Consider the following 26,298-nt stretch of genomic DNA (forward strand, 5'->3'; position numbering starts at 1 on the left):
TCGGGCCCCGGTGCCTTGCTGAAGGGCCTGTCAGCGGTGGCCATTGAGGGAGGAGTGGGGAGCGTCACGCGTTAATGTCCTGCCGTCGCGGGGGGATTGAAGCGGCCCTTCAGCCGAGGCTTCAGAGCCGGGGCTGATCTGGGAGCAGGCGAGCGCCACGTCAACGAGACACACGGGGGAGGAATAACGGGCGGATGGATTAGGCCGAGCAAAAAGGCAATCAGGGTACGAGAGCGGAGCCGGTAATTGACGGAGGTGCGCCGGGTCCCACTTGACACCTGAAACACACCTAGGAGGGCGCGTCCCATTACACAGGGGGAGAGGAGGGGGGGGGGGGGGGGAGGAGAGGAGAGGGAGAGAGAGGAGAGGAGAGGAGAGGAGAGGAGAGAAGGGAAGGGAGAGGAGAGGAGAGGAGAGAAGGGAGAGGAGAGGAGAGGAGAGGAGAGGAGAGGGAGAGGAGAGGAGAGGAGAGGGAGAGGAGAGGAGGGAGAGGAGAGGAGAGGGAGAGGAGAGGAGAGGAGAGGAGAGGAGAGGAGAGAGAGAAGGGGAGAGGAGAGGAGAGGAGGAGGAGGGAGGAGGAGGGAGAGGAGGGGAGAGAGAGAGAGGAGAGGAGGGGAGAGGGAGAGGAGAGGAGAGGAGAGGGGAGAGGAGAGGAGAGAAGGGGAGAGGGAGAGGAGAGGAGGCGAGAGGAGAGGGAGAGGAGGAGGAGAGGAGGGAGGGAGGGGAGGGAGAGAGGGAGAGGAGGGAGGAGAGGAGAGGAGAGGAGAGGAGAGGAGAGGAGAGGAGAGGAGAGGAGAGGAGAGGAGAGGAGAGGAGAGGAGAGGAGAGAGAGGAGAGGAGAGGAGAGAGAGGAGGGAGAGGGAGAGGGGGGGGGAGAGGCGAGAGGAGGGGGGGGAGAGGAGGGGGGAGAGAGGAGGGGGGAGAGGAGGCGAGAGGAGGGGGGCGAGAGGAGGGGGGAGAGGAGGCGAGAGGAGGGGGGGGAGAGGAGGCGAGAGGAGGGGGGGGAGAGGAGAGGAGGGGGGGAGAGGAGGCGAGAGGAGAGGAGCATGTGGTAGTCTACACCCTCCCCAGACCGACAGTAGGGCAGCATGTGGTAGTCTACACCCTCCCTGACAGTAGAGCAGCATGTGGTAGTCTACACCCTCCCTGACAGTAGGGCAGCATGTGGTAGTCTACACCCTCCCCAGACTGACAGTAGGGCAGCATGTGGTAGTCTACACCCTCCCCAGACCGACAGTAGGGCAGCATGTGGTAGTCTACACCCTCCCTGACAGTAGGGCAGCATGTGGTAGTCTACACCCTCCCCAGACTGACAGTAGGGCAGCATGTGGTAGTCTACACCCTCCCCAGACCGACAGTAGGGCAGCATGTGGTAGTCTACACCCTCCCCAGACCGACAGTAGGGCAGCATGTGGTAGTCTACACCCTCCCCAGACCGACAGTAGGGCAGCATGTGGTAGTCTACACCCTCCCCAGACCGACAGTAGGGCAGCATGTGGTAGTCTACACCCTCCCCAGACCGACAGTAGGGCAGCATGTGGTAGTCTACACCCTCCCCAGACCGACAGTAGGGCAGCATGTGGTAGTCTACACCCTCCCCAGATCGACAGTAGGGCAGCATGTGGTAGTCTACACCCTCCCCAGACCGACAGTAGGGCAGCATGTGGTAGTCCACACCCTCCCCAGACCGACAGTAGGGCAGCATGTGGTAGTCTACACCCTCCCCAGACCGACAGTAGGGCATCATGTGGTAGTCTACACCCTCCCCAGACCGATAGTAGGGCAGCATGTGGTAGTCCACACCCTCCCCAGACCGACAGTAGGGCAGCATGTGGTAGTCCACACCCTCCCCAGACCGACAGTAGGGCAGCATGTGGTAGTCTACACTAGAGTTGTTCCGATACCGATACCAGTATCGGAAATGCCGCCGATACTGCCTAAAATGCTGGTATCGGTATCGGCGAGTACCCTCTAATGTTGCGCTCCAATTAGGGATGGGAATTGATAGGATTTTATCGATACGATTCCATTATCGATTCTGCTTATCGATTCGATTCTTTATCGATTCCCTTATCGATACCTGATCAATTTATAATTTAAATAAATAAATTGGAAATGCAACAGAACTACATTTAGTCATTTAGCTGACGCTTTTATCCAAAGCGACTTACAAGTTCTGTACGACAAGCCATCAGGAAGGGCACAACTCTATCAGCTGAGCAACAATGTTCATCAAAGTGTTGAGTGCTACAGTGTAGGTTAGTTTATTAGGACAAGTGCATGACAGTACGGTTAGTTAGGGTTAGATATATTTTTTTTTATTCAGATAATGGTTGAAGAAGTGCGTCTTTAGTCGACGGCGAAAGATTGGACGTGATTCGGCTGTCCTAACTGGGGTGGGTAGTTCATTCCACCATTGTGGGGCAAGGACTGAGAATAGGCGACTTCTCTTTGATGACCCTCCCGGAGCTCGGATAGGAGTAGGTCTGAGGCGGCCAGAAGATGCAGAGCGTCGGGGTCTAAGCTGGTTAGAATAACAACATGCAACTTGACATTTCTGATTGTCATTTATTGTTGAGCCCCCATGTCAGAAAAATACAAAAACTGTAAAAAATAAAACATTAACTATAGCCTACACTTAAATAAAATAATGTATTTGAGATTCTCTTAAAATGTATTTATTTTTTTATTCTTAAACTAATTTAATCTATTGAATAACAGGTTGTTATTCCTCTGACTTCTGTCTCTCACTCACACTCTCTCTCTCACACACACACACACACAGAGAGAGAGAGAGCTCCCCGGGCCCCTGTCCTTTATGTATTGGCTTGTGTTGCTACACGGACACATTTGTATGTTGCACCACTGTACTTCCTGGTTTACACTTTACAGACTTGTAAACAAGCACTCGCGTCTCATTATATGTGAACTAAAGAGTACAAGGTTTACACAACAGCCCCCACCTGCTGTTTTATTGTATTTGTACCTGTACTATCCGCTGTCAGCTGTTTATCTCTCTTTGTGAGGTTGATTAAATAGCGTTAGCTCACGTTAGCTCACGTTAGCTCCGCGGCTAATTTTAGCTCACCCTAAACTAAATCAATGACAATGTTCTAAAGCATTCAAGTAGTTTTCACTGCACATAGAAGTAGCCAAACAGCGGGAGCATTTCGGGAGCATATTACCAAAACCCAGGCAATTTCGAGCCCTTAAGGAATCAAATAGAGTCTGCCATGGCTACATGGTAACGTAACGTTATTGCGCAACTGTAGGCAGCGATAAGGGAATCGAAAGTCACAGGAGCCACACGGTTCCAGGCATCGGCCAATTAGGAACCGGTTCCCAATGGGAACCGGTTTTCGATTCCCATCCCTAGCTCCAATACCATGACGTAATTTATCAACAACACTGCGGACGTTGGGCTCTGTAGATACTTTATATACTCATACTTCGCTGGGTGAGCATTATAAAACAAACGTGTGCTTAATCGACCGTGAATTAAAGTGTCAATTGCCATTAACAGCAGAGCAGATACTTTCTTAAAATGCCATTGTCCCGACAGCGCTGTTGACGGGGAGCTCTGATGAGTTCGCTTGGTGGCTGGTGTTATTAGCATTGAACAGCTAACCGAAAGCTAGCTTTGACGTTACCTTGGCTAAAGTTGGGGCTATTCACATAATCCAGCAATAATGGCTGCAGATCTGCAAGCAAAGTACAGCAAGTTGGCAAAGGAGTATTCCAAGTTAAATCACAATGTCACCGGCAGTAACGTTACAGTCTTTCCATATAGCGGTAGCTCATGCTAGCTAACATAGCCAGGGACCGAAACTAAAGCCCGCCGCCCGCCAGGGGCGGTCAGTTTTTACCGTTGACGCTTGACACTTAGAGGGCTGGCCGCCGTGTGACGTGTAATCAATCAAGTTCATAACGATACTCTTATTTTGAAAATCTGTGCGGGTCTCATTTCCGCCCCAAGCGCATCTCCAGTCATAATATCTATGGCTCTGGCAGTTAGCAACAATTAGGTTCGTATGATACTCTTATTTTGAAAAAAAACGTGGCAACGAGTCATATCCGCCCAGCCCTGCAGCGGGATACTATTGGCTAAGGGCTTCTGCTCGCAGTGCTCATGTCAACACAGGCAGTCTGCTCTAGAAGAGCGGACCTCCGTTACTGTTTAAACAATGACCCAGTCAACTATTCACTTTTAGTTTAATACATGACGAGGCATTGTCTAACGGTATCTAGCTGGCTAGCTACTGATAGCTGCTGATATCAACAAATGCTCCAGCAATAGTCGACTCGAGTGCATAATACCTCCGTTCCCTCGTTAGCTCGCGTTAGCTAGCCCACGTTAGTCGATCTGTCCCAGTAAACTAAATTGTCTTAACGTTATCTACCGGGCTAGCAGTAGCTACAGATAGCTCCTGATATCAATGTCTTATAACATTGATTGAATGCGTATTCTAGCTGAGGGCATGTTGAATGTGATTTGACACAAGAACAGTAACGTTATAAATGGGTCCAGCTGCATCGCCGGAGAATACTTGCATGCTGAATGTAGGGTCTAGCTGAATATAGGGTCTAGCTGCAGGGCCGGAGAATCCTTGCTGGAGCTGGAGGCTACTCAAGTATACACACAGACAGTGGAGCTGTTTGCAGATAGCAAGCATTTTGACTTATTGCGTGGTGGCGATGTCTCGCAGATAATACAACTACAAGTATGATTATATAATATATATTTTATTTAAAAAAAATGTTTTTATATAAAATATATATATATATATATTTTTTTTTTAATCAAAAATTTTTTGGCAGGTAAGAAATATGCTTGGCGGGTAGACTCTTCCCATCTACCCGCCACTGGCCGGTGAGTCAAAAAGTTAATTTCGCTCCCTGAACATAGCTCACGGTAACGTTGTCATTGCACAATTGCACGTCGCGTACACAATTAATGACATGTTGCGGACAGCCATATCGGCGACAATGTTTAGCTTTTAGTGCCAAATGATAAGAGTCTGAGGCGGAGTCTCAAAAGAGAATGTTGAATATTTATTGTGCAAAAATCACAACAACAGAGCCTCTGGTACTAAACGGAGCCTTCTTGTGGAAGCAAGTGCAGCAACGAATAATGTCCGTGTGGAACTAATGTGCCAACAACCTTTCCGTGGGTGAACTCATTGAGATAGTTTTCAATTACTGATACTAATACTAATCTATACAATCACCTGTTGTTGAATAAATACCATTACTTTATAGTTATTACTAAAAAACAGTATATATAAAACAGTAGCTGTATTAAAAAAAAAAAAAACGTTTTATAATTTATATAATATTTTTAAATTTTTTTAATGTATGCACTGGTATCGGATAAGTATCGGTATCGGCCGATACCCAAAGCTTAGGTATCGGAATCGGATCGGAAAGGAAAAAATGGTATCGGAACATCTCTAGTCTACACCCTCCCCAGACCGACAGTAGGGCAGCATGTGGTAGTCTACACCCTCCCCAGACCGACAGTAGGGCAGCATGTGGTAGTCTACACCCTCCCCAGACTGACAGAAGGGCAGCATGTGGTAGTCTACACCCTCCCCAGACTGACAGTGGGGCAGCATGTGGTAGTCTACACCCTCCCCAGACCGACAGTAGGGCAGCATGTGATAGTCTACACGCTCCCCAGACCGACAGTAGGGCAGCATGTATTGTGGTAGTCTACACCCTCCCCGACAGTAGGGCAGCATGTGGTAGTCTACACCCTCCCCGACAGTAGGGCAGCATGTGGTAGTCTACACCCTCCACAGACCGACAGTAGGGCAGCATGTGGTAGTCTACACCCTCCCCGACAGTAGGGCAGCATGTGGTAGTCTACACCCTCCCCAGACCTACAGTAGGGCAGCATGTGGTAGTCTACACCCTCCCCAGACTGACAGTAGGGCAGCATGTGGTAGTCTACACCCTCCCCAGACCGACAGTAGGGCAGCATGTGGTAGTCTACACCCTCCCCAGACAGACAGTAGGGCAGCATGTGGTAGTCTACACCAGGGGTTCTCAACCTTTCTGCTGCCAAGGCACCCCTGTGTTCAATAAAATATTCCAGGGCACCCCTACATACGATAAAGACTTTCCCGGTCCTGTCTTTTTTGCTACAATGATGATACAATGACTCTTTATTTGCCGTGCTGTCGTTGAGATGTTTTGTTGTTTGTTTGTCTTTGTTGCTTGTTGGTGAATCTGCAAATATGAATTGCCCCACGCGGGATCAATAAAGTTGTCTGAATCTGATGACAATTTTTTTTTAAATACAGAAAAGGATCACTAAAGTGCTATCTGTTGCAGCTGCACTGTTCTCCATAAAAATAGCATATTTGGATAAGTTTGACAATTTCTCAAAAACAGAAAACCATGTATTTTTTTTAAATACAGAAAAGGATCACCAAGTTACCATTTCTCAAAAAATATAAATAAATACAGAAAATAAGCACTTGTTCACTCAGTGGACATTTCTAGCTCAATGCGAGGTCTGCTGCTGCTGGCTAATAATACGGTCAATACGTGGGGATATCTTTGACAAGGCAACACGCATGTCATCCTCAAGGCTCAACTTGGCCCTATATTTTGTTTTCAGAGCTGTCATGGATGAAAAGCCAGCTTCACACAGATATGTGGGGCTGAATGGTATCAACACCTTAACTGCAGCATCATGAGATACTTGGTACTCAGCACCAGACTCTGAAACTAGCTCTCCAGGTGGTATCAGATGAGATTTCAATGAGTTCTTCCAAGAGTTTGGATGGAGATGTGTCAGGAAGCTTTGTCTCAATGTTGTCTGTAAAGTATTTTTTTATCCAGAGTAACTTGGTGATACTTTTCTGTGTTTTATTAAATAATGATTTTCAGATTTTTAGAAATGGTCAAACTTATCCAAATATGGTATTTTCATGGAAAACAGTGCAGCTGCAACAGATAGCACTTTAGTGATAATTTTCTGTAATCCAAAAAGAATTTGGATTCAATATAAAGTGCCTGTTCACTATAAAGTGCCACGTTTTGATATATTGAGCTTTAAACTTTAAGTAAATTTTTTGGAACACGCAACCTAAAACACCTTCCTCTCCCAAACCGTTCCTGCAATTGTTTTATGTTGCATGATGATCATGGATACATTTATGTATTGTATTTTTTATGTTTAAATATCAACATAATCTGTCTGTCCACCCTCAGTACATTTACTATCAATATAATATAGTAGTCTGACTTCATCATATCTTTTCAAACGCACACACATAGAGGGAGAATGCCCCCCTCCTCCCCAGTCCTCCTTCCAAGTCCCCACTCTGCTGTTCTCTGTCGCTCTGAACAGGGCTTTAGCTTGTTGTTAGCTTATGGTAACGGGACATTAATTCCGGTCTTAAACACAACGTGGTCATAAAGGAATGGCAAGGATTGCAAAGCATGTTATATGCATTTGACCCGTTGTGGAATAAAACAGCAGGGATTTGTTTTGGGTCGCAAAAACACTACCCTTGCTGTGTTTCAATGTCCGCGTTCCAGATCCAGACGCTACTAATACTGCTGAGCTGAGAGACGCTACTGCTCACTGCTCAGCCTGCCTGAGATGCATCCTATTGGCTGTGTGCTGGAGCGGATATGAGTCACGACACCACGGATTTTCAAAATAAGAGTATCATAATGACCTTAATGTTGCTAGCTTTCGGAGCCTAGTTATTATAGCTGGAGCTGCGCGTGGGCATAAATGAGACCCGCTATAGGATTTTCAAAATAAGACTGTTGTCATTCTATATTTTTAAAGAACATTGCCAGGCATCTCGCGGAACCCCTGACAGCTCTCCGCGGAACCCCTATGTGCCGCGGAACCCCTGTTGAGAACCGCTGATCTACACCCTCCCCAGACCGACAGTAGGGCAGCATGTGGTAGTCTACACCCTCCCCAGACCGACAGTAGGGCAGCATGTGGTAGTCTACACCCTCCCCAGACCGACAGTAGGGCAGCATGTGGTCGTCTACACCCTCCCCAGACTGACAGTAGGGCAGCATGTGGTAGTCTACACCCTCCCCAGACCGACAGTAGGGCAGCATGTGGTCGTCTACACCCTCCCCAGACCGACAGTAGGGCAGCATGTGGTCGTCTACACCCTCCCCAGACCGACAGTAGGGCAGCATGTGGTAGTCTACACCCTCCCCAGACCGACAGTAGGGCAGCATGTGGTCGTCTACACCCTCCCCAGACCGATAGTAGGGCAGCATGTGGTAGTTCTACACCCTCCCCAGACCGATAGTAGGGCAGCATGTGGTAGTCTACACCCTCCCCAGACCGATAGTAGGGCAGCATGTGGTAGTCTACACCCTCCCCAGACCGATAGTAGGGCAGCATGTGGTAGTCTACACCCTCCACCGACAGACAGTAGGGAAATGTGCGCAACGACCAGGAAGGGAATTGGCATAACGACTAAATTGGGGGATGGAAGGAAAATGATAGAATGGCAAAAAAAAAATTATATATATATATACAGTATATTAGAGCTGCCGCGGTATTGATGTTTTCCTTACCGCACACATTTGCAAAATATTTCCTACCGCCGCGGTTATTACCGCACGCACAAAAAAAAAAAAAAAAAAAGTTTGAATGCATTTTTTTTTTAGTAGTAGTCTACTCTTTATAGCATATAGCCTGCCTCTAGTCTAAATGTCTATCTTTAGAGGATGACTTTGCAGCATGAATATTGTTTGGGATTCGGCAAGCATGCATTAGTTATTGAAAGTGAAACACGGATTCGATATATATACAAAAATAAAAAAGTTATTGTTGACGGTCAGTTTGAAAGAGTCTATAGTCTGGTAAGAAACACTAAAAAAAAAAACCTCACCCCAGCTTTGTATGAATCCACCTCCGTGGCTCCATCTGTTTAACTTCTGTAAGCTGTAAGGTTAAGTTCTACTGCCTGCCAATGTTCTCTCAACGTCGTAAACGTGGGAAAGGAAAGGGAGTTGATGAAAAATAAGGTGACCAGAAGAACGACGTTCCAGGTGACAGTGGGTTTGTGTTTCACCTCTAAGTGGATCTGATGGTAGCGGCCAAGCCGTGGGAGAACGGAGCACTTCTCATTAGGGTGGAGGGGCTCATTTTGGCCCACGAAACATTTTGAGAGCGAGAGAGTATTTTTTTTTTGGGTCTGCTTTCATATTATTTCACTCACGTTATTAAAAGCATATTGCCGTTGCTTCTGTGTCCTGGAAGCTGGATTCCTGACAGACAATCGCTGATGATGACGAGAGAGACCTCGCTGAAAGCCTTAAAGGGACAGACCAAAGCTCAGACCAAAGCGGTGTTGTACTTAGAATTATGTGCATAATTGCACGTCTATCTATAGTAGTGTTGTCAAAAATATCGAAGTATCGATACATATCGATACTGAATATTTAAAACGGCTTCGATACTCATTTCCCGAAGTACCGATACTTTCTGCAGTATCGGTACCAGCTCAGCTGGCTTGCTCCCGCAAGTTGTTGACAGACAGACGCGCTGCCAGCGCGCCCTTCCGCCTCCTCCTCCTCCTCGCTCAGAGCAACAGACACAAGCTGCTACAGAGCCTCCTCCCCCCTCACAGCCGGGCAGCGCAGCCCTGTCTTCAGTTTGTAAACAACGCTATTATTAGCTAACGTTAGCTGTCGTGGCTATCGTTCTGGGAGCTAACGTTAGTAGTACTAGGCTGGTGCGGGCTAACTGGCTATCGTTCTGGCAGCTAACGTTAGTAGTACTAGGCTGGTGCGGGCTAACTGGCTATCGTTCTGGGAGCTAATGTTAGTAGTACTAGGCTGGTGCGGGCTAACTGGCTATCGTTCTGGGAGCTAACGTTAGTAGTACTAGGCTGGTGCGGGCTAACTGGCTATCGTTCTGGGAGCTAATGTTAGTAGTACTAGGCTGGTGCGGGCTAACTGGCTATCGTTCTGGGAGCTAACGTTAGTAGTACTAGGCTGGTGCAGCCTAACTGGCTATCGTTCCGTGATTTGTTTACTTGGTAACACGGGTTGCTAAGGAATTTAGGTTCGAGGTTGAAGAAAGTGCACTTTAGCTGTCGTTCCTCCGTTAGCTTAATGCTAGCTAGCTGGCCACCTATTACTTCATGGAAACAGAGTAACGTCAAGCCGAGCCCACTACACCAGTACACACATGAACTCGACACAACTACCCCGTTTCCAACGTTAGGTCTAGCGGAGCCGGAGCCCATCCTACACCAGTACACACATGAACTCGACACAAATGTAACCCCGCCTCCATGAAGTGTCTAATTAGCAGCAATGTTGTTGAAAATGTAACGTTAATAAATGCTCCGAGCATAGCTCCGGAGAACTCTCTCTCTCTCTCTCTCTCTGGGTCATAACTAGAAAGGTGCGCTCAGTAGACCTAAAATCTCTAGCAGCCACTCTCTGATCTAAAGATAAACAAAGGGTTTTAAAAGTGTATTTATCTTCTCGTATAGTACCAGAGAGAAGCTGAGGAGAATCAACCAGCAACAAAAGCAAAATTTGTTAAAAAAAAAAAATGTATTATAATAAAAAAATAAAATTATTATAATTTTTTTTTTTGGTATTGAAAGTATCGAAAGTATCGATACTTTTCAAGGTATCGTATCGAAGTCGAAATTCCAGTATCGTGACAACACTAATCTATAGACTGTTTCACTGGAGTTAAGCTGCAGAAGTCAAGAAGTGGAGAACTGTTAGGAACGTCTGACCACTAGGTGTGTGACCGACTCTAAACCACCAAAACCGGCACGGACTATAATCTATGTCGTATATCATGCCAGCAGTTAGGGTGCCTTGTGTTTACTACACCTTGTGTTAGGGCTGGGCGATATGACGATATTATATAAATATCGGGTACAGTTCATTAACGATACACTTTTTAAACGTATCGTGGATATCGTGATGTTTTGCCCAAGAGGCTTGTGTCGCGTCAATCTGGTCCACACGTTGACACTTTTGAACAGCGCCGCCCCACACACACACTACTGCATCAAAAGTGACTACTTATGATAACAAAGGCATTCGTTGTGGCATTAACGTTATAATAATAATAATGCAGGACCTGTTCAGAGGTCTCTATATAGTTACACTTTCAATAACATCAGCGTATTTACATAGTGCCGACCGAGGTCGACCTAGATATAGCAAGCTCGTTCATATCTCAGCCCGTGCTGACTCAGTTGTGCCCATTCTGCGGTCTGTTAATAAAGTTTTCAATCAGACAGATGTATGGAAAGGCTTTTATTATAACATCCGTTGCAGTAAAATCATTATGCCTCCAGTCGTTTAGTCCTTCTGCGGAGCTAAAAGCTAAACGTCGGACGCGGCGAGCTGCCATTGTTATTGTCATTGAGCTCTCCATGGCGGAAGTAAAAAATAAATACGCGCTTTCCGATTGGTGCTAAGAACAGCAGGGCGGGTGCAAGCGATGTGACGTAATTGGCAGACGCGACCAGGGGAGGAAACTAACTTTTTGGCTTACCAGCCAACTGGCGAGTATCTGATTTTTTTTACCAGCCAAACAGATTTTTTACCAGACAAAAAAAATCGCTAATTGTGATAATTACTTCTTTGTATGTCTTCGTCTAAATAGATTTTCAATCATAGTAAAATAATCACACCGTGTCTCTACTCTTTAAAATATGTATTAGCATAAAACATTAATCTCTACTCTTCACAATATTAGCATAAAACATATTAACATGAAATATTATTCTATTCTGGACTGGGTTGGGCTGAACTGGGCAGTGAAAGATGCTGGGTTGGACTGGGTTGGGCAGTGAAAGAAAAAAACCGAAGTATGTTGTGAAGTGTATAGATAGATGTGAAATATATAGATGTAGCAGTAGTCTATCTGTATGTCATATGTTATGATGAATTGAAAATGCCGTAATGTATTGTACCCATTCTGCAATCTGTTAATAAAGTTTTCAATCAATCAAGTTAACTTTGAACCTCGGTTGTCAAGCCTCGTCAATGTTGTGTATGCATCTGGGTAGGCACACTGTGCCTTTAAGACAGCACGGTGGTCTTACGACAGTACCGTCAAGTGTTGTGATAACGTCAGTTGGGTTGGTGTGCTGTTGTACACAGTGCACTGGTTGAGCTTAGCTAGCCCCTTTCGTGACTGCGATGTGCAAGCCAGGGGCTTTTGAGCATGAAATAAAATGTCTAACCTTACGTCGTAGTCCGGTGCTTTTTTGGAAACATTATAGTCATAACAGATACACCTAGCTGGCTGCTTTGAGCACACGGGGCTAACGTTAGCTAGCAAGCAGCTATCGCTAAAACTAGAAGCTAACCACTGTATACATTTCCAGTAGACTAACATTACACCTCTGTGATTTAAATGTGTCCTTAGTAACTTATACTTGAGGGTTGTACTAGGGTTGGATGCAGTTCCCCGTTGGTCAGTCTGTCTGTTTTCCATCTTCTGCTGTGTTTAACGTTATCCGTTTGAGAGTGCTCCTGATGGCTAGCCTAGTAACGCAGGACTTTTATCATTATATGTCCGCGGGTTGGCCAGTACTGCGCAAACTTTTATTAAACATTATATGTCCGCGGGTGGTCTTGTGCAGTGCTCTCGTGGCACTGTCAACTAAAGCGAGCACTCAGAAGACGCGCACCGTTTGCCAGTGCAGTGATTGCAGAATGTTTTATTTTTTTGTATACTCGCCAGACTGGCGAGTGGTCTTCATGAATCACTCGCCAAACGTAAAAAATACTCGCATTTGGCGAGTAAAGTGGCCTAATTTCCTCCCCTGGACGCGACTGTCAATCAAAATGATTCTGTTGAGCCACTCATGAATGACTGAATGAATGAGAACGTTATTAAAAGATTGCAGCATGGGTACAATACAGTACAGCTCAATACAACAACAGTCAACAGCAGACTGGAGGATGCAGACCAGAGAAAGACTTTCGTCTTGTTTACATCAGGGTCCCCCATTTTCAATTCATCATATTTCATATCTAAATCATATAATATCTCATTGCTAAATATATGCAATATATAATCTAATAATCCAATAATCTAAATCTAATATATAATATAAAAATGCTAAATGCATGGGTATTTTATTTTGTCTTTAATGTTAGCTTGCAAACTCAAATACTGTCTTGGTAAGCCTCATAATGAATTTTGGGGAAAAAAAGAAAAACATCGTGATGCGTATCGTGTATCGCCGAAAGGTCAGAAAATATCGTGATATCATATTTAGGCCATATCGCCCAGCCCTACCTTGTGTATACTGTTTACTTTTACTCTTACTCATAGTGTGTGTAACTGAGGGGTACAATTCCCTGACTGTATTACTAGATATGATACTTACTACCACTACCTTTGTACTTAATATTCGGCCACCCAGTACTCGGCATAAATATATTATGATGAACACTGTCACGTAGATGAAACGGATCCAACACAAATGTACGAATTAGAAATAGGTCTTTATTTCTACACAGCGATGGTGTGTAGAGCAAGCACTTAGGCCTAACAAAAATAATAGTTGGTTTCAGGTTGGTTGTCAGTTTGGCCATGGGTAGGTAGGGAATTTATTTTATTTTATTTTTTTATTTTATTCTTTCCCACGGCGACTATGGATAGGGAATTTCTTTATTTAATTAAAATGTTCACAACAACATGGATGCATGTACTCTGCCAGCATGTTTAATATCCATAATACTAAATGTTTGACTAAGATTTCTATGAAACTTTATTCTAAAAAAAAAAAAAAAAAAAAAAAATCGGATTTTTTTTTTTTTTTTTTTATATATATATTTTTTTAAAAACTCATAAAATATATTGGGTCGCACCTAAATCGGCAGGGTCGGTCGGCAACCTGAAACCAACCATTATTTTTGTTAGGCCTTAATCAAATAAATCACATTTATGAATGGGAATTAGTATGCACTTTTATGGCAAGAGTATTCGTCGGTATATCAATAGAGAATGTCCAATCTCTGAAGGCGCAGGTGGTACATATACGACCTGGAATAGTTTAAGGAATAACCACAGATGAAAGCAGGTGGACTCTTTGTGGGCCGGCGTCCTCCGGTCCACGGAGGAGAGACGTGAAGCGACCTCGTCTTGCAGAGCGTCTCCTCACCTTGCGTCCTCTCCAGGGGGGGGGGGGTTCCAACACACGGCAGTGTCGGGGGTCTTTATCCATGGAATAATCAACGTATACAAAGCATAATCCGTGCCTGGGAAGGCGGGCTGTCGTCGGTAGAATAATCCGGTATACAGGTCCACTCGCTCGTCGGCTCTGGGGCTCCTCGGGTGCAGCTTCACGTGGGGTCAACCACCCTGGATAAGCAGCCAGTTCTCTGCCCGAAACGATGGGGTACTGACTACGGTAGTATTCTCACCGTACGAAGCACTATATATTAACAGACTATTATTAGCTTAATAGACTACGTCCAACTCGACGATATAGTGCCAAATATGACTATTCAAATATTAATATACACGATGTCTCAATACCGATGGTAGGCGAACTTGGCCTTACTCCCACACGTGGCGTCGCGGGGAGGCTTTACGTCTGTGACTCTATTGGAGGGTAAGAAACTGGACTGAAAAGGGAAGTCCTACTTTAGTAGCGCAGTATATATACGCACTATAAACAAATAGTCCCATTAGTGGTGCGGTAGCCAGATTCCTACGCGGAACTAGGACTTGTTCGTACATGTTGAGCGGTACGTTTGAACTGGGTCTGAGGGGTATGGCAGCCTGGCACCAAGGTCTCGACCAATAGTAGAATGGAGACTATTATGGGATGTTCAGTAGGCTAGAATGGATATTCAATGCATATTGTACAAGGAATATACAAGGGATATCAGGGAATATTAGAGAATATACAAATACAATTAAATATATATAAATAAATATATATATTCGGTTTAATCTGGCCCTTCACAACAGCCACCCCCTGAGTGGTCCCAGACCTAATCAGTTAAACAGAGACAGATTAATCGCGTTGTCTATTTACACATAAGGGTTTGCTGTAGGGGTCAGTCAACTTCACAAAGTCATAGGGTTATAGGGTCATGGTCATCATCGATTGTGTCTGGGAGTCGGGGCAGTTCTATGAGCCTCGCCACGGGACGGGTGTAAGTGCGACCCTGGACGAGCACTTCAGCTGCTCGGACCTTGCCGTCGGCACCGGTGATCACTTTGCTTACGCGGCCGGCCGGCCACATAGCTCTGGGCAGTGATTGATCAATAATCATGACGACTGTTCCTTCTGTCAAATTGTCTCTCTCCTTTACCCACTTCTGGCGGGTCTGTAGAGACGGTAGGTAGTGCAGTAGGAAACTGCTCCAAAACTTGTCGGCTAATACTTGGCTGTACCTCCACATTCGTCGGCCGTTCGCTTCTTCAGGCCGGTACATTGTCTGGGGTAATGCAGGATCTAGCCGCCCCATCAGGAGTGTGTTGGGGTCTGCGGAGATAACAGTGCTCAATCCACAGAACACAGGCTTCTTATTTTCCACCTCCTCTGGACTTGCTTCCCTCGGGATAGGCATGGGCCACTGTCCTTCCGGGAGTCTTAGGAATGCGGGGCCGTCACTGTAGACATTGCGACGGGTGAGGTCATCTAGGGGCATTCCCCGGGTGATGACGTCAGCTGGGTTCTGTTTTGTATCAACGTAGCGCCACTCTGTTTCTCCGGTTAACTCTTCGGTTAAGTCTTGAATCTCGGTGACTCTGACTCCCACGAAGACTTTGTACTTGCATGAGTCCGATTTGATCCAGGCGAGTACTGTCGTGGAATCTGACCACAGGATTGTTCTAGACACCGGTATGGTGAGCTCACGTTGGATGAGCGTGGCTAGGTGCGCTCCGGCTAGGGCTGCGCAGAGCTCTAGACGTGGGATAGATTGTTGCTTGCGTGGGGCTATTCTCGAGCGGGCGAGGACAAATGCTGTGTAGATCTCTCCCCCCTTTTCTTGGGCCCGCAAGTAGGCTACTGATCCGTATGCGACCTCTGAGGCGTCACTGAAGACGTGTAAGTCCATTTTACATGTCTCTGGCCTCACCGTGGGTGGGAAGTAGCTTCGGCGCATATTAACGCCTGGGAGTGAGTGGAGCTCCATCTCCCACTCTCTCCAGGTGGATGCAAGGTGTGCGGGAATGGGGTCGTCCCAGCCCTGGTCCTTGTCCCACAATGCTCGTACAATCATTTTTGCCCTGGTGGTGTACGGTAGAATACATCCTAGCGGGTCATATTGTCGGGCGAGTGTTGTGTACACACTCCGTCTGGTGGTCGGCGCCGCCGCCGGCCTTCCCTGCTCCGTAGTCAGGGGCTTGTGTCTGTAGTGAAGCGAATCTGTTTTGAATCGCCACACCAATCCCAGGGTCATCTCCTGGGCTTCTCCCGGGATTGTAGCCATCCAGGTCTCGCTGCTGGCTGCCTTGTCCTCGGAGGAGAGGCTGCGCAGTACTTGCAGATCGCTGCTGGCCCACTGCCTGAGATCAAAGCCGCCTTTGATCAATGAGGCGCAGAGTTTAATCAGGAGAGCCTCGGCTTCTTCCTGGGTTGAAAGGCTTTGTAGACAGTTGTCTACGTAGAAGCTGTTCTTTACGCTGTGTCGGACCTCTTCGTCCGCTGCTGGGTCCTCTGCTACATGTTTCTGTAGTGCAAATGTAGCACAGCAGGGGCTGCACGTCGTTCCGAAGGGGAGGACTTCCCATTGGTAGATGGCTGGGTGCTCATCTCCTGGCTTCTCTCTCCATAGGAACCGTAACAGGGGCTTGTCCTCCTCTACTAATCTCACCTGCAGGAACATTCCTTTAATGTCCCCGCTGATGGCCACCTTTTCCTGGCGGAAGCGGAGTAGAACGCTGAGTAGGGAGGGGCCGAGTGTGGGACCGGGCAGTAACTCTTTATTCAGATTTTGGGATCCGATCTGGTAGCTGCAGTTAAATACTATGCGGTCTTTACCGTTGTAATGGACCTTGTGGTGAGGCACGTACCACGATTCAGTGGTCTGGTCAGCCTCTTTAATGTCCATCTTTGTGACGTGTCCCGCTGTGATAAGCTTCTCCATCTCAGCGCGGTATACACTCTCTTGGGCGGGGTTCTTGGCTAAGCGCCGCTCCGTGTTCAGCAGGTACCGTTCTGTGGCGTCTGTCTTGGCGTGGAAAGTAGGCATTCCTTCTCGCCGCAGGAGTGGCGTGGCGTATCTCAACACGCCGTTGACCGGGACTCTCTTGGTCCCTGTCTCGAGGAGGTGAATGGCGTAAATGTCATCTTTAGAGCGAATGTCTTTCTTTCCGTTCTTAAAGGGCATTTGTTCCAAGGTCCATAGCCGCTCTACGTGTTGCAGGAGTGCGGTTTCTCCCTCTGTGACTCGGGAGTGGAGACATCTAGTGGCTGTACTTCGGTTGAGAGATTTGGCGAGCGGGCCTTGGAGAGTCCATCCCAAACGGGTCTCGACTGCTGCAGGACAGCCTCGGGGTCCGGTATGAACCCGGTCTATCGGGACAATGAGGTCTGCATGGTCGGAGCCTATCAACAGGGTCGGCATAGCATTGTCTATGAGCGGGATCGGTAACTTGCGCAGATGTACATATTTCTCCATCAGCTTGGCGACGGGGTATGTGTACCGCGACAGTCCTATTTCTTGGCTGGTGAAAGCGTCTGTAATCTGGTACCGTCGCTCAGGCTGGCCGCTTGCTGCGATAGAGAATGAGACATTCTCGCCCTTTATCGTCTTCAAATCTCGTCTTATTGTCCGAATTGTCATTTGGGTTTCGCTTCCCCGCAGCCCTAGCTGGGCCGCAGCGGAGGCGAGCAGAAGGGTCTTCTCTGACCCGTCATCGAGGACGGCGTAAGTGCCCAGGACTTTATTCTGGTAGCTTAGTGTCACACGCACTACTTTTAGGAGTACTGTGGCTCCTGCTGCTCGGTACTGACTCCGATTGGTGCATCACAGTCACCGATCTTCTTCCATCATTTAGCCGTCTGGTTCCTTCTCTGGAGCCAGGGGTGCTCCGTCCGAATGTATCTAGCCGTAGGCTGCTGACTTCTCTCGCCAGGAAGTCTGCTAGATCGAGGAGGTTCGGTTCGGGGCCATTCGGATCTCGGTGGTCTCTCTGCCGCCTAAAACGCTCCTGTCGAGCGGGCGGCAGCTTCTCCAAGATCCTTTCCACATTTGAGTTGGCGTAAAGTTCATGCCTCCCCTTCTCTCTCTGCGCTCCCAACATCCCTACCAGGGACTGCACTCTGATGGACAGGTCGTCCAGTGCTCGATTGTCTATTGCTGGGGGTAAGCGGTCGATGTGTCGGATCTCCTGGATCACGTAATCCCATATGCGCCCATACCTCTGGTCCAATGCTACCAGCGCTGCTGTGTATGGGGTGGTGGAAGTCGCGTAGGCGAGCGCTATATTATGTGCGCGGGGTACCTTTAAGTGCTTCAGTAGGATGGCGTATTTGTGGCGTTCATCCAATACATCCACCAACATGGTCTCCAGACACATGCGGAGTTCTGTATACTGGGCCCGGTTCTCTTGGGTGAAGTCGGGTACCATAGGCGTGCCAATGTATGACGCTGACTGTGGATACATCGGCGAGCGTTGGGGGAGAGGCCTCCTAGGCGAGTCTCCTCCCGCTCCTTGGTATGGGCTGGTACCGGCAGTGTACCATGGCCCGCTTGTCCAGGTGCTGTTCCTCGGTGCGGGTCGTGCGTCGTGCTCACCCGTGTATAGAGTCGGGGGTCTGTAGCGCAGCTCCGCGGGAGTATAGCCTGGGCTGTACCGGACCTCCTGGTCCGGTAGAGTACTGTGCTGTCGTCGGGCGTGGTTCTCCTCCTCTTCCTCTTCGTCTTCAGTTAGGTCATCCAGTGCTTGTAGTCTCTGGTTTAGCCTCTCCACATGATATGCTGCTCCTTCCCAGTTGCTAGGTCTCGCTTGGACCGGTGGGGGGAGGTGGTCTGTGGGGGGTATAGACCTCGTCTGTTGGTCAAGTTCAGGGTTGTTTACTCGGCTAGGGGATGCCGCCCTGGAGGTGTGTCTAGACGAGTTCCTGGAGCCTCTGGCGGAGGGAGAGGGTGTTGTCCGTCTGATCAGCTGTTCTATTAGTTGCGCTTGCTGTCTGTCGCGCTCTGCGTCCCGTAGAGCACCAGCAGCTGCTCGCTGGCTGTCTGCTCGGTCTCGGGCCACATTCTCTTCTCTCTGAATGCGTCTTATTTCTAGACGTATATGCTCTTCTTCGCTCCGCTGCTGGATCTGCAGTCGGTCGCGTTCAGCAGCGGCGTTCAGGCTGATGAGGAAGACCTGCTGTAGGGTCCTCTCTGCCTCGCTGGGAGAAGGCGGTTGTATAGGGGAGCCTTCCCTCGGGGTACTCCTTGCGGAGCCTTGGAGCTCTATCTCCACGGTGCTCTCCCCGTCTTCTTCCGTGCCAAGTTCTGTCTCGGTAGCGTTGTATTCCTCCCGGGACTCATCGGGGACTACTTCTTCAGTACTGGCGGGGTGTGAAGTCATGTCTGGTTCCCACTGGTCCCCACCGTGAACTTGGTCAGTTACATTAGAACCCGTAGGGGCCTCTATGGTCGGGGTAGTCCGGGCGTTGGGGTTAGACATACTTTTACTTTCTAGTTTTACCGCGTTTACTGTTAGTAGAAGACTAGGTTGTTGACTGACAGCGTAAGCCTCTAAGTACTGAGGGAGCCGTCGTTCGCGCTGCGGGCGTTGGTTAGGAGGATCGTTTCGTGGAGTGTTCATCATAGGCCATTTCAATATTAATAACACTATATTAATATTACACTGATTACCCTCCGGCTCGAAGGACCAATTTTAACTGAGGGGTACAATTCCCTGACTGTATTACTAGATATGATACTTACTACCACTACCTTTGTACTTAATATTCGGCCACCCAGTACTCGGCATAAATATATTATGATGAACACTGTCACGTAGATGAAACGGATCCAACACAAATGTACGAATTAGAAATAGGTCTTTATTTCTACACAGCGATGGTGTGTAGAGCAAGCACTTAATCAAATCAATCACATTTATGAATGGGAATTAGTATGCACTTTTATGGCAAGAGTATTCGTCGGTATATCAATAGAGAATGTCCAATCTCTGAAGGCGCAGGTGGTACATATACGACCTGGAATAGTTTAAGGAATAACAGCAATGATACTTTAATGATTATATACTGGATACACTAGGGGGGGTTAATCCGGTCGCTTGTAAGCCGACAGGAGTAGGAAGGGGGGGGGGGGGTAGAATCCGGCTGCCTCATCCGGCCAAGGGTATCCCAGGTGAACCCACTGTAGTGCCGTTCAATGCGCCGGCGATCCTTGGACCACAGATGAAAGCAGGTGGACTCTTTGTGGGCCGGCGTCCTCCGGTCCACGGAGGAGAGACGTGAAGCGACCTCGTCTTGCAGAGCGTCTCCTCACCTTGCGTCCTCTCCAGGGGGGGGGGGGTTCCAACACACGGCAGTGTCGGGGGTCTTTATCCATGGAATAATCAACGTATACAAAGCATAATCCGTGCCTGGGAAGGCGGGCTGTCGTCGGTAGAATAATCCGGTATACAGGTCCACTCGCTCGTCGGCTCTGGGGCTCCTCGGGTGCAGCTTCACGTGGGGTCAACCACCCTGGATAAGCAGCCAGTTCTCTGCCCGAAACGATGGGGTACTGACTACGGTAGTATTCTCACCGTACGAAGCACTATATATTAACAGACTATTATTAGCTTAATAGACTACGTCCAACTCGACGATATAGTGCCAAATATGACTATTCAAATATTAATATACACGATGTCTCAATACTGATGGTAGGCGAACTTGGCCTTACTCCCACACGTGGCGTCGCGGGGAGGCTTTACGTCTGTGACTCTATTGGAGGGTAAGAAACTGGACTGAAAAGGGAAGTCCTACTTTAGTAGCGCAGTATATATACGCACTATGAACAAATAGTCCCATTAGTGGTGCGGTAGCCAGATTCCTACACGGAACTAGGACTTGTTCGTACATGTTGAGCGGTACGTTTGAACTGGGTCTGAGGGGTATGGCAGCCTGGCACCAAGGTCTCGACCAATAGTAGAATGGAGACTATTATGGGATGTTCAGTAGGCTAGAATGGATATTCAATGCATATTGTACAAGGAATATACAAGGGATATCAGGGAATATTAGAGAATATACAAATACAATTAAATATATATATATAAATAAATATATATATTCGGTTTAATCTGGCCCTTCACAACAGTGTGTGTGTATATATATTTTTTTTTTCTTTTTTTTTTTCAGATTAAAATGTTGAATTGCCTATATATTTTGTAACGATACTTAATACTTTTGATACTTAACGATATTTAATAACCGATAGGGCATACAGACCCTCATCTGCACCTTTGTTTACACTGTTTATTTTTCTCATATTTTTATATTCAGATACAATTTCTACAATTACCCTGCCCATACATGTACCTCCCCTCCCCCATGCTGCTATGATGCCCGAATTTCCCCAAGGGGATCAATAAAGGAATATATTATCTTATCTTAATTATGTTGCTAGTGGAACAGTTTGTCAATCGGTATCAAACTACATTTGATGATCTAATATGTATTTATGGCTACTATAACTCACGTTCTATGGAATGCTGCAGAAAACGATAAAAACATATTATTTATACTTTAGACCGTATTTTAGTATGAATGCGTGAATGAAAAAATAAAACGTTCCTACATCCTAAACGATAGATACTTGATGTTGAATGGGCCATAGTAATGTCAATTTAGCAATACAATTTAAAAAGTTATAGCCCTGCAAAGAAGGTGAACATCTCCATAGACTTACAGTGGTGGCAGAGAAGGGATTAAGATGAGAATAATCTCCGGCAGATAAAGGGTTAATGATCTAGGACGATTTTGAACAATTAAAATCGATTAAAAAAAATAATAATAATAATAATTGTATTCACCTTTTATTTTACAAAAAGTGATGTTTGGTGAAAGTTAGATTTGCACTTTATTAATCCCAATAGGGCAATTCATTCTTGTTTGATGATCAAGAGGCACCTTTTATTTATTTTAAGTGAAGTTTGGTGAAAAAGCAATTATTGCACTATTAATCCCAATAGGGACATTCATCTTTGTTTGATCAAGAGTAACCTTTTATATATATATATAATAAAAGAAAAATGTTAAGTGAAGATTGGTGAAAGTTAGGTTTGCACTTCAATAGGGAAATTCATCTTGGTTTGATAATTTTTTTGTGTCAAATAAAAACAACGGGTTGAATGATTTCGTAGGCGTTTCTAGTTTTCAAGAGAAAAAAATCGATTAAAATCGGAAATCGGATTTAAAAAAAAAATCTGAGATTTTATTTTTAGGCCATATCGCCCAGCCCTAGTCTTACCTTTATCTTCTAAAGTAATCTACAAGTGGCTAGTGTCACCACACAGCTGTCGCTGCCGTCTGCTGTCAACACCGGCACTATTCCTCCCAGGTGGCAGGTTCCTCATTCAGTAGAATATTGATATTTAGACTAGGTCCTCACCACCTGGGAGGCCTAGTGGTGTGTTGACAGCATGACTGAGGGACAGCAGTGGTGGCTAGTTTTATTGTAGATGACTTTAACCCGTTCACTGCCACACGACAGCCAGTTAACCCTTTCACTGTGACAATACAGAAGGTTAGCCCTTTACTATCACACAACCGACGGCGATGCTCCATCATTAGCATCATTAGCTCCGCGGATGCGGAGCTAATGATGCTAATGATGGAGCATCGCCGTCGGTTGTGTGGCAGTGAAAGAGTTAAAGACTTTCCAATCAAGTGAAATATCTATAATGGACGAACAAAACAAAAACAAAAACATGAGCTGACTTAAGCTGCTAACAGTGTTCTGGTTTGCTTGTTTGTTCGACATTAGACTAGTTGTATTCAAAATGTACAGTATTGTTGTCAATCATTATACAATACAGCACAGGTAGTAAATGTAATACAACTCAAAGAAGGCATCCAACCAGGGTGCAAATGTAACAGTAAAGTGCAATAGTAATATACAATGTACAGGTGATTAAACTGGGTATAAAATATATAAATCAGTACTACTGAGTGAGTAATAGTGCTAATCAGATGCATGTACAGAGTTGTGGAGTATTAATATCTAGTCTTAAATATGCTGCTCCTTCATCTTGGAACAAGATACAGGAGGACCTAAAATTACCAGGACTGGTCACCCTCGGAGAATTCAAAGCCATTTTTAAATCCTACGAACTCAGTTCCCTTGGTCAGTGCAACTGTGTTTGATCATTTGCCTGTTTGATAACTTGCCTGAAATTGGAGCTTGCTGTAAATGTTTTATCTGTATTTTATTGTGATGTTCTTTTTTATGTTGAAACTTTCTGCTGCCTTGCTTGGCCAGATCGCTCTTGAAAAAGAGATTTTAATCTCAATGATGCTTATCTGGTTAAATAAAGGATTTGATTGATTGATACAGTGATACAGGTATAAAGACACTATGGTAGTATTAATACAGGTATAAAGACACTATGGTAGTATTAATATGTACAGTGATGCAGGTATAAAGACACTATGGTAGTATTAATATGTACAGGGATACAGGTATAAAGACACTATGGTAGTATTAATATGTACAGTGATACAGGTATAAAGACACTATGGTAGTATTAATATGTACAGTGATACAGGTATACAGACACTATGGTAGTATTAATATGTACAGTGATACAGGTATAAAGACACTATGGTAGTATTAATATGTACAGTGATACAGGTATAAAGACACTATGGTAGTATTAATATGTACAGTGATACAGGTATAAAGACACTATGGTAGTATTAATATGTACAGTGATACAGGTATAAAGACACTATGGTAGTATTAATATGTACAGTGATACAGGTATAAAGACACTATGGTAGTATTAATATGTACAGTGATACAGGTATAAAGACACTATGGTAGTATTAATATGTACAGTGATACAGGTATAAAGACACTATGGTAGTATTAATATGTACAGTGATACAGGTATAAAGACACTATGGTAGTATTAATATGTACAGGGATACAGGTATAAAGACACTATGGTAGTATTAATATGTACAGTGATACAGGTATAAAGACACTATGGTAGTATTAATATGTACAGTGATACAGGTATAAAGACACTATGGTAGTATTAATATGTACAGTGATACAGGTATAAAGACACTATGGTAGTATTAATATGTACAGTGATGCAGGTATAAAGACACTATGGTAGTAAGTCATACTGACCAGCAGTGTAACTGAGTAGGTAAGGGATATACAGATATAGACTGGTCAGACTTCTACTTGACCTTACCCCTAGAACCCACCTCACCCCTGCCCACTTTGACAACCTAGGATGGCTTAGAGTAGACGACTACAGCAGCTTGCAATGGGCCTGGTCTACAAGATACACTATACGACTAAGGTACCCATGTACATGTCAAAATACTTCCCAAAGGTCAGTGAATTCCACGACCACAACACCAGAGGGAGCTCCACAAATCATGTTAAACCCAGATTCGGCTCAAACAAGGGACTAAACACGTTTAGCAATTATGCCACATAAATGTGGAACGCCCTACCCACAGCTGTAAAGGAATGTGAATCACTACCCACCTTCAAAACCACTCTCAAAGAGCACCTACGGGAGGCTGCAATTCGAAACTGGCCCCTGTAAATGTCCAAACCCCCCACCCCCTCCTAATAGACAGTCTCCTCCCCACCGTATGTATTCTCTCCCCACTGTATTCTCTTCCCACCATATGTATATTTCTCTCCCACCCACCCCCTCCTAATGTATATTTCTCTCCCCACCGTATGTATATTTCCCTCCCACCCACCCACCCCCTCCTAATGTACAGTCCCCTCCCCATCATATGTATATACTCTGTCAGGATCTAGGGGTAACAGTACTGTATATTTGCATATCGTATATGTCACAAATTTAACAGTACTACCTGTAGGTCATGTATGTCCCTATGCCATAAATGGCATGATGTCATGTATATCTGTATGTCATAAATGTCACTATGAATTGAAAATGGGGGACCCTGATGTAAACAAGACGAAAGTCTTTCTCTGGTCTGCATCCCCTGAGCCGTACTGTATTGTACCCATTCTGCAATCTGTTAAACAAAGTTTTCATTCATTCAACTAGTAAGAGTAGACCCTGTCACCCTATAATAACTATATATATATATATATATATATAATAACTATATATAATAATAACTAGAACGTTGGAACCGACGTTAGTAGCTAACTCACTGTTAGCTCCATGTTAGCTCGCACTGTGAACAACAGAACTTACTTTGAGAGACGTCGTCGGATTTGCTGGTGAATCCGCCTCCATTTGAAAGCCAGGCTCGTTCACAGCAGATCAGTGAGTGTGGGTTATTAACTAGTTTGTACTGTAGTTTGTACTGTAACTAACTTGTTGTTGTCGGGGAGTTGCTGCTGCTTATGAAGGCGCCTAGTGTTCAAGATGGGATAGGCGGACGCAGATCTGCGCAGGTTTGACTACCGCCTCGCCAAGCGCGTTGCATGACGGTTAGAATGTTGTCCGATTTGCTCTGAAAATCTGGCGAGGCGAGGCGCGGAACTCCCGCGGGAGCGAGCCACAAGCAGCCTTCAGAGCGAGGCTCCACAGTACCTCTCAGCCGGCTGCTCCCGGCTGGGAAGCGACTTGCTACGGTCGCGCAAAGCGCCTATTGGCTCAGAAAAGTTGTCAGTCACCAGCCATGTGACAGCCAGGGAGCTATGAGACGTTTGATTGATTGAAAACTTTATTATGTTATGCGTTATCAACTTATCATCATATCATCATGATAAACTTCAAGCTGTCAGACACACACGCACACACACATACAGCAGTGTGTTGTGTGTGCGTGCGGCCAGGAGCGCGCAACAAGATGGTATACATTATGGTATATGAATAGTATATTCCACTGTAGCAGTATATGGTGTGCTGTACATTTGAATCTGATCTAATTTTGCACACGGCCATTGCATTATAATGAGCTGGACAGGTGTGTAATGTGTGTGTGGTGACGTGAAAGCGTATCTGCCGCGCGAGACTAGGCGAGAGGCTCTCGTGAAATCGGCAGTGTCCGCCCTCTTAACTCCTCCCCCGGCTTCACTCGGCTACTCTCGTCTACTAGTCGAGGCAAACCGAAATCCATCTTGAACAAGCCTAACAACAAGAGCCAGAACCTAGTC

At 46.0% G+C, this 26,298-nt stretch overlaps 1 protein-coding gene across 4 annotated transcripts in view; it reads right to left on the reverse strand.

Annotated features, from left to right (window-relative positions):
- The window catches only part of rad18 (RAD18 E3 ubiquitin protein ligase), a 385,931-nt gene extending 360,360 nt beyond the window's left edge, over positions 1-25,571 (reverse strand). For 2 of the 4 annotated variants that reach the window (XM_084316159.1, XM_084316157.1), the window contains exon 1: positions 25,391-25,571. In XM_084316159.1, coding sequence (XP_084172285.1) covers positions 25,391-25,432 — 42 coding nt within the window. In that variant the 5' untranslated portion in view covers positions 25,433-25,571. The remainder of the gene's footprint in view (positions 1-25,390) is intronic. The other 2 variants (XM_084316158.1, XM_084316160.1) reach the window with 2 other exon arrangements.
- Positions 25,572-26,298: the final 727 nt, after the last annotated feature.

This window comes from Notolepis coatsorum (genome assembly GCF_963971535.1).
Source record: "Notolepis coatsorum genome assembly, chromosome: 6".
Classification (NCBI taxonomy): Eukaryota; Metazoa; Chordata; class Actinopteri; order Aulopiformes; family Paralepididae; genus Notolepis; species Notolepis coatsorum.